The sequence below is a fragment of the Alosa pseudoharengus genome, unplaced genomic scaffold (genome assembly GCF_046254945.1).
Source record: "Alosa pseudoharengus isolate Yale_2024_CS ecotype anadromous, Long Island Sound unplaced genomic scaffold, YU_APseudo_1.1 YU_APseudo_1.1_scf_18, whole genome shotgun sequence".
NCBI lineage: Eukaryota > Metazoa > Chordata > Actinopteri > Clupeiformes > Clupeidae > Alosa > Alosa pseudoharengus.
The window spans coordinates 25998216-26016549 of NW_027468650.1; the positions used below are offsets into that span (position 1 = coordinate 25998216).

Genomic DNA, 18334 nt, shown 5'->3' on the forward strand with positions numbered 1-18334 from the left:
AGCTGAACACACTCAAAGCCTATCGGACTCACTGACTCAGCTACATGCAAAAACCTATGGACATCCTCCACAAAATGGCCTTGTTACTCCTAATGAACAGATGTACCCTCATAGCAGGACTATGGTTTACAGTGAGGGGGCATGATGCAGTGGGCTGGCTCAATAGAGAGGGAGAATAAGATGTTTCTTATTCCTGCAGGGATGTTCCTAGACCTTTAAAAGGTTACAGGAGCAGGTGATTTCAGTGCAGCGTAGGGAATAATGTCACTACAGCACCATGTGGATCTGAACGACTGTAAAGGTTGAATACGATGTGAATCGCACACTATTGTACAGCTGCAGCTAGACAGCAAAGCCCTTTTGAAATGTCTCGCCAGGCCCAGTTCTTATAGGGGTTCGTTGTCGACTAGATTTCGTTTGAACTTCCTGTTTCTGTTTGGGGGGGTAGGGTGCTCTTTCTCTGCTTGACTCATGAGATTTCTCCTCTGCAGTGTAACTGATGATCTGCTTCTGTTGTTTCTTTATTTCTCTCTCTCATCTATCTCTTCACCTTCACCCCTTTGTCTCCCCTATGTGTGTGTTTGCGCGCCGTGCGCGCGCGTGTGTGTGTGTGTGTGTGTGTGTGTGATTGTGTGCATGCGTGTATATGTATATGCGTGTGTGTGTGTGTGCGCGCGCTCGCTTGTGTGTGTGCTTGCGTGTGTGTGTGTGTGCACGCGCACACATGTATGTATGTATGTATGTATGTATGTATGTATGTATGTATGTATGTGCACATCTTCTGGTGCACACATTTTGTGTGATTGTGTGCGTGCGTGTATATGTATATGCGCGTGTGTGTGTGTGCTCGCGTGTGTGTGTGATTGTGCGTGCGTGTATATGTATATGCGCGTGTGTGTGTGTGGTGTAGTGTCCGTCGCCCCACCTCCTCCCCCCATGCCCCAGCTGACTCCACAGATCCCTCTGACTGGCTTTGTGGCCAGAATGCAGGAGAACAGTAAGTGCCAGTAGCTAGATGGTCCTCATCCCACCCAGTGTGTGTGTGTGTGTGTGTGTATTGTGAATGTTGCATGTCGCATGCTGTTTGTCTTCTCACTCGAGTGTCTGTGCCATAGAGGTGGCACACTTCATCTCTCCTCTAGCTCCCACTCCATTTGGTGTGCATGTGGGTGTGTGTACAGTAAGTGTGTGTGTGTGTGTGTGCTATAGTTATGTGATGGATGCCTATTGCCATAGCACTCCCTGCTGACCCACTTAGCGAGTGAGTGGTTGCCGTAATCCAGAACAAGGAGAGACTCTGAGACTGCTGAACTTTCCTCACACACACACATTGTAACATTCTTGAATCATCCAGTGACAAAACCGCCTTTCATTTTGATAAAAAAGTGTGCGCTGTTTACGTAATGCTGAAAGAAGCTTACTCTGCCTCTATGAGCTTCCCTTTCCACACTTTATTTACCGGCTGAAACTAAAAAGCTCTTATTGTTTTCTGTTCGGGAGATTACATGTTTGAATACACGTGGAAATGAACACAAAAGGGCCTTGGCAATACATCATGGTGATATATCCATCAATCCATCCAGTCTAATTCATTCATCATCTCAAATCTTTCCTCCAGAAAAGACTCAAATACACATGCTACTGGGGAATCAAGTTTGTGAGGGGCTGTAATGCTTAGCTGATGCAGTGTGAGCCATGCTTATAGACAAACTGATGCAGCGAGTCGAGTTTTGGATGAAAATCCACTGAATGCCAGCCTCTGGTGGGTCGGGTGAAAGCCAGTCGATTTATTGCATAGAGTTCCCACAGAAACGGAGGTAATGAGCCTGGCAAGCATTCAGGATATCTAGAGAGAACAAAACACCACCTACAGGGAGTCAAAAGGCCCGTTTATCGTTAATGGGTTGGTGGGGGTTATCTGAACCTGCTCCACAGAACAAGATGCCGTAGATTAGAGTTTGAGGCATTGCTGGCTCTCCTGCCCTCTAGTGGTCAGATTCATAACACAATGGCTAGGGGATTAGGGAAGCATGTGGGCTGGTAAGAGGTCAGTCAAGAGGAGCCCAGTTAAAGGTTAATACAATAAAATATCTGAGTTGCAGATACAAGTTTAAATTTTAAAATCATTCTCCATCATGTGATTCTATAGATGTAAGTTGGTAAAGAAGAGTGAATGAAATGTAGGTCATCTGCAAAATATGCACATTTCATGTCCCTCGGAAAAGCCCCAAACCAAGAGTCTATGAAGCAACCTGAAGTCCTGCATGCCAACCCACTTCCTCAGGCCATAAAAGTACATTTCCCCACACTAACCCACTTAGAGCTCTCCATCAAATCACCAATGCATGGGGTTTCCTCCATATCTGAGTGTCAGAACTCATTAATCGACAAATGGAGGTTTGTCCATCAAACTACCATAAAAAAATAACCCACATGGTTTTCAGAATACCTGAATCCGAGAACACACTAACCCAAGTTGTTTCCTGCATGGTCCACTAAGTCATTCCGCAAGGCAAGGGGCTGCATGCATTAGCCCTTCTCCCTCCCTGTGTGTGTGTATGTGTTTCATGATTTTTCGCTCACCGTTATTTCTTTCGGTGGCTTGGCAGTTGCCGACACCCCCACGCCTCCCCCGCCCCCTCCCCCGGATGAGATGCCCATGCTGGACGACTCGCCACCACCACCCCCACCCCCTCCAGTAGATTACGAGGACGAGGAGGCGGCTGTGGTGCACTACCAAGACCCATATGCCGACGGAGACCCCAACTGGGCCCCCAAGATCTATCTCGAGAAAGGTGAGATTTATTTTAATTAATTTCATGCTGCCATTCTTCAGCATTAGTAGTGAAGAATACTTCTGTCAGTCCTGATGCCAGTATGACTGAGCTTTACTACTGCATTGACACACACACACACACACACACACACACCCTTCCTGTTTTGTTAATTTCCCCCTTCTCTTCCTCAGTGGTGGCCATCTACGATTACGCCAAGGACAAGGATGATGAGCTGTCGTTCATGGAGGGCGCCATTATCTACGTCATCAAGAAGAACGACGATGGCTGGTTCGAGGGGGTGATCAACGGCACCACCGGTCTGTTCCCTGGCAACTATGTGGAGTCCATCATGCACTACGCCGACTGAAGGGACACACACACACACACACACACACACTCTCTCTCTTCTGTCATCTCTCTCTCGCTGACCAAACTAAAACTATCTTCCTATTCCATGCTGAGTATAGAAAAGTGCATTTGGATATGATTGAATGTTTGTTCCTTATGAATGGCAAATAATAAATGAACAAATAAAAGCAAGAAAAATCTATAACTTTATTTTGGTGGTATGGGTTAATGGGGCAGGGGAAATACAAGTGTAAAGAATGTGGGTGAGGGTTATGCTTGAGGCCAGTGGGGCCAGAGCTTCAGACATAAGGACACAAGTTGTGTTTTATACAGACAGTGGCTCAGCCAAATGACTGTAACTCAGTGAATCAATCAAAATGACCCTAAGAATGCTACCCAAAATCTTGGATGGGGGTTTTCCATTGACTTCAGATCCCTAGAGTGATTATGTGCCATTTGGGGTGGAACCCCACCCCTCCCCTATCATATTGAATTTTTGTGCCCATCCAGTTTCTTTTCTAATTTGATCTTCTCACTGGACATCCTTATATGTTGAAAGTGTTGATGTATGTATGAAGCATGCACAGTTAAAATGTCCAAAAGGATTTGTATTATATAATAAACTCCACTTTTAGTTCCATTTTTTAAAAACAAATATAAAAAAACAATATATTTACACTGCTCAGTTTAGTTTTGTTATTCTAATGCTGTCATTTGGGCTCCCGAACAATTTTGGACTTTCTGATTGTCTGTATCTTCTTTAGACATTCTTAATTTGTATTTTAAACATATTTTATATAATTTTGAATTTGACCATTTTGTGTTCCCTGAAACCCACCAGGTTTTGGACTGTATATGATAATGAGGCTTTTTTGTTTTTCTTGTAATGTAAAATTCAGACGCTGGATTCTAGAGCATGAGAACCCCCTCTCTACCTACCCACCTTATTTCTGGGTGAAAAGCCACAGATGGACAAAATAATTTACTTCTACCACCTAAATATCTGTAGATAGCTTTAAAGTTCATATAGGCAAGAGTGTTAAGATGCTACCTGTCAGTACCAATCATGGCTATGCTGCGCTGTAATTAATGCAACATTGGACCCAAACGTTTTTTGCATTACCCTTCTTCTATTTTTTTCAAATCAGCAGGGGAAAACACTGCCATATTGCATCTCAGTCGCTGTGGAGACCAAGATAACTCCGATACCTCCTTTCAGTGTATGACTTGCAAATATCATGCTATTGTTTGAAGATTTATTTTTCTGTAATGGGCTGATCAGGTTGTGTGTGCAACCTCCTGCAGACATTACCGCTCATAGTATCCTCTACCCCTCTGTAGAAGTCAGAGCAGGGTTTTGTTACCTGGTGTCAACTTTAAGAGCGGTCTGTATGACCTCAGAGGTGCGTTCAAATTTGTCAAACAGTGGCAAACGTTCTTGGTGAATATGTTTTCTATGAACAGCTAAATTTGAACAAAACTGTTTGCAAACGTTCGCCTATGTTTGCGAATTTGAACGAACATCAGATCAAAGTTGTACTAAAACACAAAGACTAAAGACTGTAATCATGGCCTCCGATCAGCAAATGTAGTTCTTCAATGATTGTTTCCACCATACTGTTAAAGATTGTGTTGGAAATTCATGTGCATCTTCATTTAGGCAAATTATTTTATTTTAACCCTTCAAAAATCATCGCCCTCCAGGCTCACATAGGCTCTACAGAGTTAACTGTGCTTGCCATAGGCCGCCATGTCAGGAGGATATGGCAGCTAATGCCTTGATACTTTTAACAGGTTTATGCTTCGTTTATGGTTAACATTCATTGTGATCCAGCTGGATTTTTGCAGGGGCAGAAATATCAATGCTTGTGTCTCTGCCCATCAATTTGTATTTATAATATGTTAATTGAAGAAATTAAATGTACAGTCTTTTATAATAAATCCTTCTCCTATATAAAACATTGTCAACGTGTGATGACTGAGGACCACAGTAGGGACGAGATGATGCTTTACTTAAAAAATATTGTTTATTTTTTTGTGTACATAAGGCCTTGGTGGTTGTTGTTGAGCACTTACAGACGAAGCACATATGAAACAACATCCTCCGTCAGACTTATTCTTCATGATGACAGTTTGGCCTTTTCTGTTGTTTGTTTGGTTGTGGTGTGGACGGATATTGGGGCGACAGGCAACATGTCCACACACACAAATAAGCTCAAGTGTACGCACACTTTATCAGGGTGATACCTCAACTTGTCACATTTGGAATTACAAATGAACTTTAAAAACACAGATCCTACCCCCATCCCTTCCTATATGGCTGTACACCAAGACGGTTATGAGCATTGATGGGAGCAGAGATCTGCTAATACAGTACAGTAACAAGCATACAATTGTCAGCAGTGTAAATAAATCTCATTCATTTTGCTCTCTGTGAACCTTTTTTGTTTTTTTAAGTGTTTCAGGAAGGAACCCTCTGGTAATGTAGCCACTACACCTCCATCTTCTCTCCCTTTCCCCTATGGCCTCTTGCGGTTCCCTAGAGGTATAGCTGCCTGGAAGGGCGCCCAGTGTTTGAAGATGGTAGTCGAGGTGGGGCGCCTAGGGATCACTTGTCTCGGGTCAGGACCAGCTCGGTGAGACGGATGAGGGCGTCGCGCTCGGGCGAAGGCTGCAGACGACTGATCTGCCTGATGGCCTCCTGGCAGTAGTGCTGGGCGAGGTAGTTTGTCTGCTTCACGCCATCACTCTGAGGGACAAGGGAGAGAGAGAGAAAAAAAATGAGACTATGCAATAGTCATGCAAGGTGAAACTAATGCAAAATGAGGGCTTAAAGTAAGGAAAATGTCCACCAGAATTTCTTGAAGCCGTTACATATAATTATCGATTTTCAAGACTTAAAAAGGCCCAGCTTACATCTGAAACCTGGCTTTGTGAATATGAACTTTAAGCTCTGCATATTTAATACTGTAAAGGTAAATAAAGCAAATGAGGTCATTGATGAGACATAGACAGCATACATCAGGGGCTTGCACTGTACTTTTCTGAAACCGCTGACGACATCAAATGTTGTCTTTATCACAAAATTAAGGTGATAAAGACAACATTTTTGTGCAAGCTAGACAGCCCTTAGCTCTTACCTCCATGACGTACTGCCAGGCACGGTCCACATCCCCACTGGTGCTAAACCGCCTCATGATCATGGCATGGAGTTCAGGGAACTGGAGAGAGGACAGAGAGTGCCCACACTGTCACATGCTCGTTACCTTACAGCTGTGTGCACTAACTCGAAGCCATGTGCTCAGACGCTGTTCCAAACACGTAGGCCGACTGGACACTCTGCCCTCACAGAGCACATGACAGAAAATAGGAATGTGGACCACAGCCAGTGTAAAGGTCCCTGGCCATTTAACCTTTAAACTTTACCAATTCAATTTAAGCTCTTGGTCACTTAATACTAAGGTAGTGTTAATGAGGATAGCTCCTAGATTGTGAACTGCATGTTCATATTTTAAAATTGTTTCATTAACAAAGCAGACGTATATTTTGTATGTGTTTAATACCCGTTCTATTAAAGGTGCAGTCAGCGATTGCGCAGGAAGTCGCGTTCGTTTGTTTATGTTTATATTTAAATTTGTTAGCAGGTGCAGTTGTCCAAAACAACATACATTATATTTCAACCAAGGACCAAATCAAACACGCCAGAGAGTATGCTCACTCCTACCTTCAGTATTCCCAGAGAAACTCCAAGTAGGGTTTTGTTTTTGTTTGGGGGACATGCTGTCCCCACTTTGTTTCCAGTTTTCGGAGCCTGGGCTGCCTACAGAGACTGCTTTTTTACAGTGTACTCACAGAATGGGCAGCTAGCAGTCGTGAAGAGATGATTGCTGAATGTGACACACAATGTTATGGGCTTGAAATCATGTATGTTCGGTGACTGCACCTTTAAAGGCATCAACTTTGAAAACGTAAGACTTTTCCCCCCATCATCCTCTGTACAATTTAACTAAAATGAAACCAGATTGATTCCAGTGGCTGCTCACCTGCTGACAGGCAAATAAGACGGGCCCAGTGGCCAGGCCAAGCCTGAGGTCTGCTGCGGAGGGCTTGCCCAGGTGGTTGGCACAAGATGTGAAGTCCAGCACATCATCTACCAGCTGAAAGAGACAGAGGTGGCAAGGCATTCAGACCTTGATGGCAAACAGTCATGTTCAGTTTCTTGATTCGGTGTGTGCCAAGTTTAAGGTATATTGTAAAGAGAGTTTGACGTATGTGGACATTTTTGGAAGTATGTGGAATTGTGAGTGTGTGAGAGATCAAGCTATAACAACAGCTATACACAATCTATTCTGCTTATGTGGGCCTGTTATTCAGTCTCCTGAATTAAACATAAGCCACTAAAATGGATGATTGCATGTTGTGATGCTATTTAAAGTGTATTACACACAATAAAATATGTTATTAATTTATTATCTGATATTATTCAGGAACCACATGCACTTATGACAGAAACAGGAACAGTGCCACACCTGAAATGCAATGCCGACGTTCCTGCCATACTGGAACGCTATCTCGTGGACTTCAGGGTCGGAGTTCACTAAAATTGAAACCTGGAGAAGTGGGAAAGAGAAAACGCAGGCAAACACGCTCAGTGGCTCTCTTTCACAGGACAGCTTCACCGCCAACCTTACAAATGAGACAGAACGTACATACTGCTTTACAACTGTTGGCGATGAGGCTCGCCGTCTTCTTGAATGTTTTCTCGAGGTAGTGCTTAAATCTCTCATTTTCATTCTCCTTAGAACCCAGCTGCATGAACTCGCCTGGAATAGCAGATCAGAAAAAAGGATTCGGTTCAGTAGGTCCAGTATGACGCAGGAACTTCTCTCAGATATTACTATGATTACGAATAACACATTATCAGCAAAAGGAGACACCACCCTTTTTGATCAGGGTTGTAAAAGTGAACAGCCAAACATCTTAGTATGTCTATGTTTAACTTCCCAGGAATCACTTGGACTCTTACATCCCTCAACTGACTGATGACACAATGGGTGGATAAAGTCCTCCTTCAATATAAATGTTTTATGTCATAACTTTATGGCTGGCTGCCTAGATTCTGATCATTCTTCTGCGTTTTAAATGGCTCACCAACTGAGCTTGTCTTCTCCGTCCTGCTTACCTCTGACCAGATCCTCAATGACCTGTGCCAGCACCGACACCACGGTATTGTTGCCAATCCGTGCCAGTGCCATAGAGGCTACCGAGAGGATGAAATCTCCGGCCAGGATCGCCTGCAGAGAGCATCATTTCAAGAGTAAGAGGCTGCAGTTGTCAACTGCACAAGTTAACTATGCTGATGCAATATGAAGAGGCTAACGTGTTTGACCAGAAGGCTTAAGGACCAATCCTTCAGGGATTACCAGTATAGCCAGTTAAGCGTGAAGCTGCGGTCTCACACAATGCAACTGGTCAGTGCTAGTATAGTTCAGCTGCTTAAGCCAGGTAGATTCCCACAGGAAGCACATATGTCTGTGCTAACTCTTTTCATAAGCACTGTGAAATGTACTGGCCGCTTGAGTACAATTGAGTTTTACTGTATTAACTCTGTTTTCATAAACATTGTGAAATGTTTTGGCAGCCTGAGTATAACAGTGTTTGCTGAAGACTAAACCTGGCACAGCGATCAGCTGACTAGCTGCTGCCTTGAAAGTTACGACCCCTTGTGAGCCTCACGAGGTGACAGGTTTGCTGGTAGGCTAAGCAAGGCTCACCTTCTTCTCCCCCCACATCTCATTGATAGTGGTCTTCCCCCTGCGCTTGTCAGAGCCATCAATGACATCGTCGTGCACCAGGCTGGCAGTATGGATCATCTCGGAGATCATGGCTATGGAGCGCTGCGCTGGTAGAAGTTCCCTATGAGCGAGAACAAAACAAGAGCACATCATCTAGACCATTACTGATAGAGCTAATGATGTACAGTATTGCAATCTTTCTGTGCTCACCTTTTCATTTACATTATTTTGCACTTTTATTATTATTTCTCAAGAGCAATATCACATCTGATTAATGATCACTTAAGACAATTAAAATCCAGTATAGACTATGTAGACAGTTTAATTAGCAAATGCATGCAGTTTTACCCAACATTAATAGAGCTCTGTACTAATGACCTACCCGGCTCTGTTGCTGTGGATGTTACAGGCCCGGGCCATTAGCACCACGATCATTGGTCGAAAGGCTTTGCCTTTGCCATCAAAATAATAATCACATAGTGACTTCAGCTCTGTCGTAGAGACAAAAAGCTCCTGCAACATGATTAGAAAAGAGTGGGTCAGAGACAGCTTGACAGCAAGTATTGTACATTGTGGTGCAGGTTGATTGCCATTATAACAATTGATAAGTCATAACAATGACATTTTACATATGTATGCAGTCCGGACAGTGTTTAATTAGTTTAAAACAAATAGTTAATTGATGGAAAGCAATTGCTTTTGTATATTTCATATTCAAAACATGCCATACCTTTTTAATATCCTCATATATGTTTTTCAAGTCCTTCTGAGCCAGAGTGAAGGGCTCTTTTAATTTGGCGTCACTGTGTATCCTCCTGCAACAGCATGCTCTTGGTGTGTAGTACAGCAATGGAGATTTGTGCCTATAAGGAGTGTAGTTAGTACACTGGTGTCAAAAGGTCATTGATTTCATTGAACTGAAAATATGCAGAAATCTGTAAATGGTCATACCTTGATAGAATGTTTGATGTAACTGAATTTAAAAACACAGGCCTGCCTGGAATTTGTTCCTGCAAAAACACCACACCCCGCCCATCATTACTACATTAATTGAAGCACTGAATGTAAAAGTGACATTACTAACAAACAGTTCCATGATCAGATAACGTATGTTTTCTCAGGGAGGTTGGTAACTGTTAACGTTATCACAACTGAAAAGCAAACAAGTTATCAATTAAATGCAGTATTTGATTCCACTGTGTGAAGGACATAAGGTAACGTTCGTTCTGTCTACCTGTGGAGTGATGTTTAACATTAGGCGTTCGTAGCGTGCTATGTAGAAGGCTGGCTAGAGAGCCAACGTTACCGGTAAGATGACTGCTTCTAAAGTTACTCCACATCAATGACAAGCATACTTGACCTCTAACTGCCATTAGTTAAAAGTGCATTAGCTAAGCTAAACAACAGTTACTTTAGTTATCTTGGCTATCCAGCTAGTAGGTAACATATTCGCTCGTCAAAGAAAGTCTCATTCTCGACAAATTCGTCAAGTGGCAACGCTCCATTGATGCAACTGAAAGGCTTCAGAAAAAAATCACTACATCCTGAAATAGTGAGACCTAACGTTAGCTAATTCATTCAAACTGTATGGGCAGTGCAGGAAGCGAATTGGATACCATCACCATGACCTTCTTGGGGTTGACATGCTCAACTAGCTAGCTATCTCTGAGCATAGCTACTAGCCATTATTACCTGATTAGCTACGCCCCCTAAAGTGTCGGTCCTCCTTATCGATGAGGCAGCAATCGACATGGGTCTTCCATTGGTTCCGCAAAATAATTCAAGTAAACTAATGCCGGTAGACCCTGCATTCCTCCTCCAACACTGCCTCCATGGTATCGCCATGTTCCTCCGGCACTGACATGCATTCCCAGACAGGTTATTACAAAACGTTCCGCAGGAACCGGAACCGCTAAAGTGACGATTACACTGATGTCACGAAAGAAGCAGATGTGGGAAGATGTCCCAGGAGAAAATAAACTCTAACAAAACCATCTGCAGATTGACTGAGCATAAGATGAAAAGTAGATGACTCGCTCTGCTCGCATGGAAAATGGACATTACAGTAGACTTATTTCTGGTGGCACTTGCAAACTGTTTTCTGTTATGCTTGAACTGTTCAGACTTCTGTGGAAATGATAGATGGCGACTTTACTCACGCAATGCCAGCAGTTCTTGCTTTAGTGAAAGGAGACACAACATTCCTACACTGTCATGCAAAAAGCTGATGGGTAATATGCTTCACGCACCTGCAGCAACAATATGTGTAGCCTACTGTTGTGTGATTGTAATTGGCTAAAGTTCTTCCTTTTCATTTACAGAGGCATTTCCAACAGATGAAATCGATGTCAACTACATACGCACTGTAAAAAGATGTGTTTTTTCACAATCATATCCCACTCCCCTGAAAGGCCCTCTAAAGTTAGCAGCTGTCTCAAAGGTAATTAACCTGTGAAGAAGAAAAAACGAAAAAGCCTGACAAGTTGTCTCACAAACTGTGTTTATGACCTCTTGTTTTTCCTTCAGGACGTGCTTGAAAGTGTTTTGGATGTTGATGTGTCTGTATCACTCTCGGAGGACTTTGTGTTGTACTTCAGTGGGGGCAAACTCTTCACTGGCTCAGTCCCCCTTGCCCACAGATATGGAGGACACCAGGTAGGCTATTAATCCCCATGCATGCACTATAAAGACATTAGGGTTGTAGATGAATGGATGGCCCAAGTTTTGTTAATGACTTTATCTGCTCTTGAAGTTTGGCTACTGGGCAGGTCAACTTGGGGATGGAAGAGCTCATTTGCTGGGTCAATACACCAACAGGTCAGTTGGTAACATCACTGCATCACCACTTAAAACTACCCTTGCTGTTGGGCCGAATTTTTAAGCATCAAGTGAAAGCACTGCAGTAGCCTGTCACAAAAGAATCAATAACTGTTTCAGGAAGGGTGAGACATGGGAACTTCAGCTGAAAGGGTCTGGAAAGACACCCTATTCACGGTAATTGAAGCGTGTGCTGGCATACATAACAACAGAACATAACTTTCATGTCATTCTGTGTTATGAACTTTCAGTGCTGCTAATCTCAGTTTTTACTGGCCTCTAATATGTTTAAATATGCTTTCCGATTGTACATGCTTCTCATTTTCAGTTGATCGCTCTGATCTGTGCCGTAGGTCTGGAGATGGGCGGGCAGTTGTGCGCTCCTCTGTTAGAGAGTTCCTCTGCAGTGAGGCCATGCATCACCTGGGGGTGCCCACCTCCAGAGCTGCCAGGTAAGCTGTTCATCTCCAGACAGGCAGTCAGGATATTACAGTTTTACTTTTTACTTAAAGATAGATATCAGTGCTTGTTTCCCAACCCCTTAATCAAAATGTTGATCAAAAAGGATAACAGCAGTGCTTATTACAGTAGTGTAAAGTGAGATTCAGGAGATACCTTAAGCGTATTGGATTCAGAACTTATGATTTTTATATTCATAAATGGTTTATGCCCTGATGTTTCTGTTATGTGTTCTTCCACATATGAGATGACTCTTGTTATTTCATTCTGTTACTGTACTGTCCCTGTGTATATCTGGGTGTGACTATGTATTTAGAGATAATAGGGAATATTATGAATTTACAGTGTTTCACTGTTCTGCATGGCTGCGTCAGTAGCTATCTGCTTCAGATTGCCAGGTTGCCACTAATCGGAGTCTGATTCAGTGTAGTCCACGTGAGATGAGATTACCAACGCCATCTCCTGTCAGCCTGGAAGGATACTTAAACCCTAACTATTTCCTTGTCTAGTTAGAGCAGCTGGTGGATCTTTAGGTGACATCATGCTGTCTCTCCTTTGATACACATTATTATAAATAAAACTCTGTTCCTGATTCTTCATACCATTGGTCTGACTAGGTATCAAAATTACCATCAACCTGTTTAGTGGGGGATGACTGATGACTGATTGTGAAATTCTGGGGTAATACCGATACCAATGTTTAGAATATTAATTTGGCCAATACCAATACTTGCTAGCATCTGCCCATGCTCCTCTACTGTTCTTGTGATCTTTGCTTACACTCACGTTTTCTCTTCAGTTTACTTTAATCCAGCTGGCCTCTGCTGAAGCCATTTCAGACACATGGGTTTAGCTCATAATTCAGGGGAAAACTAAAACAGTCATGGAATCTGAATAGCATGAGGCCAGGAAGAGAAGGTGCCGAGTGGATGGCTAATATCAACAGTGTAGGAGAGTAGCTGCCATGAGACGTGTGAAAGTGCTGAGGTCTAGCAGAAGGAGTTGTTGTTTATGTTGCCCTGGGTATCCAACTGAAGAGAACAGGGCCCATGATCATTATCCATTTACTGAGTCAAATTATGAAAGGACTTTTGGTAAGTTAGGTTTAGTTTGAAGAGATTAAGTTTGTCTGTCAAATCTTCAAAATCCCTCTTTTATTCTTGGGAAGAAGTCATGTTGTTATGTGTGTTTTGTACTTTAAGCTTGTGTTTAATTGATTCACAGCCTCATAGTAAGTAAGGAGCCAGTCTGGAGGGACCCGTTTTATAATGGCAGTGTACAAAAGGAGAGAGGTGAGGTCAAAGTTCATATTAAACTGTAATGCTATGGTATGATATTATTGTATTCCATGATAGTGTGGTATATACAGTAGTATAGTACACATGTAATAGACTGAAATAAAAATGTATTTTTGCTTGGTTAAAGTTGACTTGGCTAAAAGCTTCTGTGTTCTGTTTTTGCAGGAGCAGTGGTTCTGCGTTTAGCCAGGTCTTGGTTCCGTATAGGGTCCCTTGAGATCCTGACTCGCTCTAGAGAACTGGATCTCCTTAGGTCTGATTGGCCATAATATCCTCTGGGCAAATGCAATCAGTATCAATCCTCAGTGTAGCAAAATGTAAATGTATTTTACAAAGACCTTTTGCATTTTACCACAGAAAAGTATTGGACTTTGTCATTGAGGAACATTTTACAACTATTCAAACAGATGACCTAGACAAATATGTGGTAAGTGCTTATACATCACACAATTGTGCAATACAATACTTTTTAATATATTTTGTCTAGGGACATTTGAAATGGCAACTGGGACATACAACTTAGTTTTCTTTGTTCTATGTTCTCACAGGCTTTGTTCTCTACAGTTGTAAATGAAACTGCTCATCTGATAGCTCAGTGGATGTCTGTCGGATTTGCACATGGTAAGCATATTCATGTTTATACATGTTTTAACACGTCATAAGGCCTATCAGTCATGTCATTTTCTTTTTTAAAAGGTGTGGGGAATACAGACAATTTCAGTCTTCTGTCTATCACCATAGATTATGGACCATTTGGATTCATGGAGGCCTATAATCCAAGTAAATTCCGCTGTGCATCTCTCTAAAATCTATGCTAGTAATCATTCCATTCCATGTTTCTTAGTTGAGTTATGTCCATTATTATTTCCAAGTTTTCAGTGACCCTATTCTATGGTTTGCCTTCAGATTTTGTACCTAACACCTCAGATGATGAGGGGCGATATAGTATTGGAGCTCAGGCAAATATGGGCCTTTTCAATCTGGAGAAACTTCTGGAAGCTCTGTATCCTGTACTCAATCCCAACCAGCAGTCATGGTGAGCTCCTGCTAATTCCTCATGGAATATTGGATGCCGTGTTTTTGTTGTGGCTTGAATGATCCTACAACATAAATAACACTAAATACATGACAGACAGTGTTTGGAGCTGATTTGTACGATCATGACTGACTATGTCTGTTACTGTTGCAGGGCTAAACATATATTAAAAGGCTTCCCCCAGATATATCAGAAACGGTACTTTATTTTTAAATTGTAAGGAATTGCCATTTGAAATGTTTGACATTACATTACAAGTTTTGTGCTTGGCCCTTGTCTGTCTGACCTTGTATATTTCTTCTCTAGATTTCAGGAGTTGTTCAAAGCCAAGCTTAGTCTAGAACGAGAGGAAGAGAGTGATGATGGATATCTAATAGCATTCCTTCTAAAGGCAAGTGGCCACACCAAACCATGAAAGCAGAGCGCTGGTGTACATAAAACACAATAATGTCAAGCGTTTGTTAGTGTAGGGTATAATGCCTTGTGTAGCATATGCTTCCTTGTTTTTAAAATAAATTTCACTCTTAGAAAAGTCTGTGATTTTGTGTTATACAGGGGCTGTTTGTAAGAGTGGCATAATAATCTGCTGTAAAGTTCAGTAGTGTTCCAGTTGTGGCAGTTTGTGTTGGGTATGTTCATGCTGATCAGGGCTTGTCTCCAGATAATGGAGGACACTGGTGCAGACTTCAGCATGACCTTCAGACATCTAAGTGAAGTTTCAGCCCAGCAGCTCCACAGCAGGAGCATCCCAGAGGTAATCACCCCATAGACGATAACACTAAAGTGCCCTCTCATAAGCGTTGCACTGCACTTACTCTCTCAGCACTGCATACTAATGAATATGTTTAATCTGTTCATTTGCATAAAATGTAAAGTGTCAGACAGATTTACTGATAGTAAGGAAGTTTCCGTAGACTAGTCACCAGGACTGGGAGCAAATAGGTTCTTCATTTTGCACCTTGTGTGCATCCTTTGAGTACCACATAAGCATGAGAGCTTTACTGAAAGCCCTGAGATAAAAGTATGGGTATCCTGTATATCCATAAAGGAGCTGAAGAGGATATGGATTTGCAGGACACTGCAGCCATTGCATTGTGTTTAGTTGAGCTTGTGTTCTTTGTCTTGTCATAGGCAATGTGGGCTTTGCAAGACCTCTCTGATCATGAGTACTTCTCTGAATGGGTGAACATATACCTGCCAAGGCTCCAACGGTAACATTGCAGTTCATTTGCAAACCCTTTTTGTACATGTTTATTTTATGCTTTCATATTATATAGCCATTAGCGTTCTAGACTTGATTCACAAGGCTGGAAATGGGACTTTCATTCTAAAGACTATTTTTTTATTATTATTATTTTTTTTTTGAAGATTCTTATGTAGTCCGTTAGCACATAATGCCTCAAACGATGCCTTGTTGAATTTAACAGCTATTTGTGAGGCCCTCCGAAATAATCAGGCTGCAAAGCAGCCATTTGCTTTGTATGTGTATTGGCTATGATAAAGCACAGCACCTCTGAACCAAGATGGTGAGTGGTAGTTCAGGGGGTCCATAAAGGGGTCCATGGTAAAGTTCCATGGAGAGAGTGTGCCATGTTCTTGCGAAATCACTTGGAGGCTTTATAGAACCCCACTGTTCTGATGATAACATCTCAGTCAAAATTCCTATTCCTGTAATTTCAGCGCTTTTCAGTCAGTGTTTTTTTTTTGTTGTGTGTTTGTGTGTGCCTACACGGGTCATTTGAGCCAAGCTCCCTTTGGAAGCTCGTGGGCCTCTGAGGGATGATGACTTCCCCAGCTGAGGTCAGGCTACACACTGACCCTAACTGTGCTCTCTCTCTCTCGCTGTTCTCCGCCAGGGCACACCGTTCAGACGAGGTTCGCCAGCACCAGATGAGAGGTGAGTGTTCAGCGTGATACCGAAGTTGTGTTTGCACAAGCCCCAGGGGCTGGAACAGGATGGGAAGAACCGTAAACTGCGCCAGAGAGTGAAGGAACATGCAGTACTACTTGCATTTTTTATCATGATGGAATCTGAATCTGTGAATGTGTGTTAGATGATTAGATCAGTGTGAGATTAAGTACCGGTAGCTATGGTTGGCATGTTTGCCTCATCATGCCACATTGGCCTCATGAACAATGAGGACTGTTTTTATAGCAGTGTAACATTTTGTTGGTTAGAGCTGATTTGTTGTTCAGTGCTGTTGTTTGATGTTGAGTTTTGTATTGCAGGGGTCAATCCTAGGTATGTCTTAAGGAATTGGATGGCAGAGTCTGCTATTCGGAAAGCAGAGAAGGATGATTTCTCTGAGGTAATATTTTATTTTTATGCTTGCTGTCAGATACCTCTTGCAGTGGGTTGTTGACAGTGTATTGTTTTGCAATTGCAAGCACTGCTCCAACCTCATGCATTTAATGTAAACCATGCAATGCATTTCGGAGTAGCACAATTCAATGAATATACACTGCTCAAAAAAATTAAACGAACACTTACAGTTTTCCACAATTCTTAAAACACATTTATTGAAACCTTCCACCCTTTTCTCCATTCTCAAACTATTCACAGAATGTCTGACAGTTCTTGCAAAATAAAACACTCACCTGAAAAGTTTTACTTGTACTCAGAACCAAACGGTGTCAGAGTACCGATCCAGTGTATGATTGAAGTGTTCCCTTAGTTTTTTTGAACAGTATACATAAAAATGTTGGAAATAAAAAAAAATGAACTGAGTTCCTTGATTTATGACTAAACATACCCTGGCAAAGCTGGATAGGTTGGCTTTTCCTGTGTTGGCTTTGATATGCTATTTCCTTTCATGGTAATTGATCTGATAAAACTCCAGTTGTGTTTGCTTTTTCCATTCCATTTGAAATAATAATTATGGAAATGGAAATGTTCTCTTTCCAAAACACCAGAGGTAGGGTACATTTGAATATTTATTGAACATTACAAAGGAAACCGCTTCTCTCAAGTCTCTCAGTGCTATCAGAATGATATTGGCCATCATCAGGAGTATAATTTGGTTCCAGCTTTTCACTGAACTCATCATGTGCCTTGAGTGTAACTGTACCCTCCTGTGTTTGTATATTGACGTCACCATAACCCATGCAGGTGAGGTTGCTGCAGGACGTCCTGTCCAGGCCTTACGTGGAGCATCCCCAGGCCGAGGAGCGAGGCTACGCCAGCCCACCTCCTCACTGGGCAAAGGGGCTGAAGGTCAGCTGCTCCTCCTGATGGACGTTACAAGGTCAAAGATTAAAAAGCACCTCTTTACCCAGGATGAACTGTTATAGCCCTCTAAGGAATATCAGTCAGTACCACTATATCAAGCAAGTCTTTGGGGAAATGAAAGGTCAGATGGACATATGCTAGTTCACCTCACATAATCACGCTTCCTTTATTTGTTACGTCACTCTCAGGTCTTATTCACAAATAAGCATGTGTTATTGCAGGTTAAAGATACCATGATTCACTGTTCATGACAGTACTGTTCCTCCAAACGCCATATGTGTCATGAACGGTGACACCATGAGGGGCGGTTGTGGTGTAGTGGTTAGCCTGAAAAGTTGTGGGTTCAATTCCCGGCTTCCACAGTTGTGCCCTTGAGCAAGGCATTTAACCCCAAGTTGCTCCGGGGACAATGTAATCCCTTCTAATGTAATTGACATGTGTAAATCACTATGGATTAGAAGTATCTGCTAAATGAATAAATTATGAATAATGACACATAGTATGCATTATATTGCCAACAATGGTCAGTGCATATTCCAACCACTTTTAGTGGTCTGTCAGATCATTGAAACATG

General features: G+C 42.3%; 3 protein-coding genes across 10 annotated transcripts in view; 2 read left to right on the forward strand and 1 right to left on the reverse strand.

Annotated features, from left to right (window-relative positions):
• Positions 1-5084, forward strand: part of abi1a (abl-interactor 1a) — a 44300-nt gene extending 39216 nt beyond the window's left edge. For 3 of the 5 annotated variants that reach the window (XM_076290763.1, XM_076290767.1, XM_076290766.1), the window contains 3 exons: positions 911-997; positions 2610-2795; positions 2969-5084. In XM_076290763.1, coding sequence (XP_076146878.1) covers positions 911-997; positions 2610-2795; positions 2969-3144 — 449 coding nt within the window. In that variant the 3' untranslated portion in view covers positions 3145-5084. The remainder of the gene's footprint in view (positions 1-910; positions 998-2609; positions 2796-2968) is intronic. The other 2 variants (XM_076290764.1, XM_076290768.1) reach the window with 1 other exon arrangement.
• Positions 5085-5133: 49 nt separating this feature from the next.
• Positions 5134-10803, reverse strand: pdss1 (prenyl (decaprenyl) diphosphate synthase, subunit 1). Of its 2 annotated transcripts, XR_012988078.1 has the most exons (12): positions 10613-10803; positions 9872-9930; positions 9651-9783; positions 9303-9433; positions 8900-9041; positions 8308-8419; positions 7839-7948; positions 7655-7735; positions 7169-7282; positions 6850-7012; positions 6266-6346; positions 5842-5874 (listed from the first exon to the last, which is right to left on the reverse strand). XR_012988078.1 is itself a non-coding variant. In XM_076290769.1 (11 exons), the coding sequence occupies exons 1-11, from the start codon at positions 10763-10765 to the stop codon at positions 5734-5736; spliced, it is 1257 nt and encodes a 418-aa protein (XP_076146884.1). In that variant the 5' UTR covers positions 10766-10803; the 3' UTR covers positions 5134-5733. The 2 variants fall into 2 exon arrangements, 1 of the variants encoding a protein (XP_076146884.1); XM_076290769.1 differs by lacking the exon at positions 6850-7012 and having other exon boundaries at positions 5134-5874.
• A 71-nt stretch (positions 10804-10874) lies between these two features.
• On the forward strand, positions 10875-18251 carry LOC143131265 (protein nucleotidyltransferase YdiU-like). 3 transcript variants are annotated; one of them, XM_076290771.1, is made up of 19 exons: positions 10875-11151; positions 11242-11360; positions 11447-11575; positions 11673-11737; positions 11858-11914; positions 12091-12189; positions 13421-13488; positions 13660-13747; positions 13852-13921; positions 14043-14115; positions 14191-14274; positions 14401-14530; positions 14684-14728; positions 14837-14921; positions 15192-15284; positions 15662-15741; positions 16387-16427; positions 16760-16839; positions 17640-18251. In XM_076290771.1, the coding sequence occupies exons 1-19, from the start codon at positions 10974-10976 to the stop codon at positions 17760-17762; spliced, it is 1707 nt and encodes a 568-aa protein (XP_076146886.1). In that variant the 5' UTR covers positions 10875-10973; the 3' UTR covers positions 17763-18251. The 3 variants fall into 3 exon arrangements, with proteins under 3 accessions (XP_076146886.1, XP_076146887.1, XP_076146888.1); XM_076290772.1 differs by having other exon boundaries at positions 14236-14274; XM_076290773.1 differs by lacking the exons at positions 10875-11151; positions 11242-11360; positions 11447-11575 and having other exon boundaries at positions 11711-11737; positions 12066-12189.
• Positions 18252-18334: the final 83 nt, after the last annotated feature.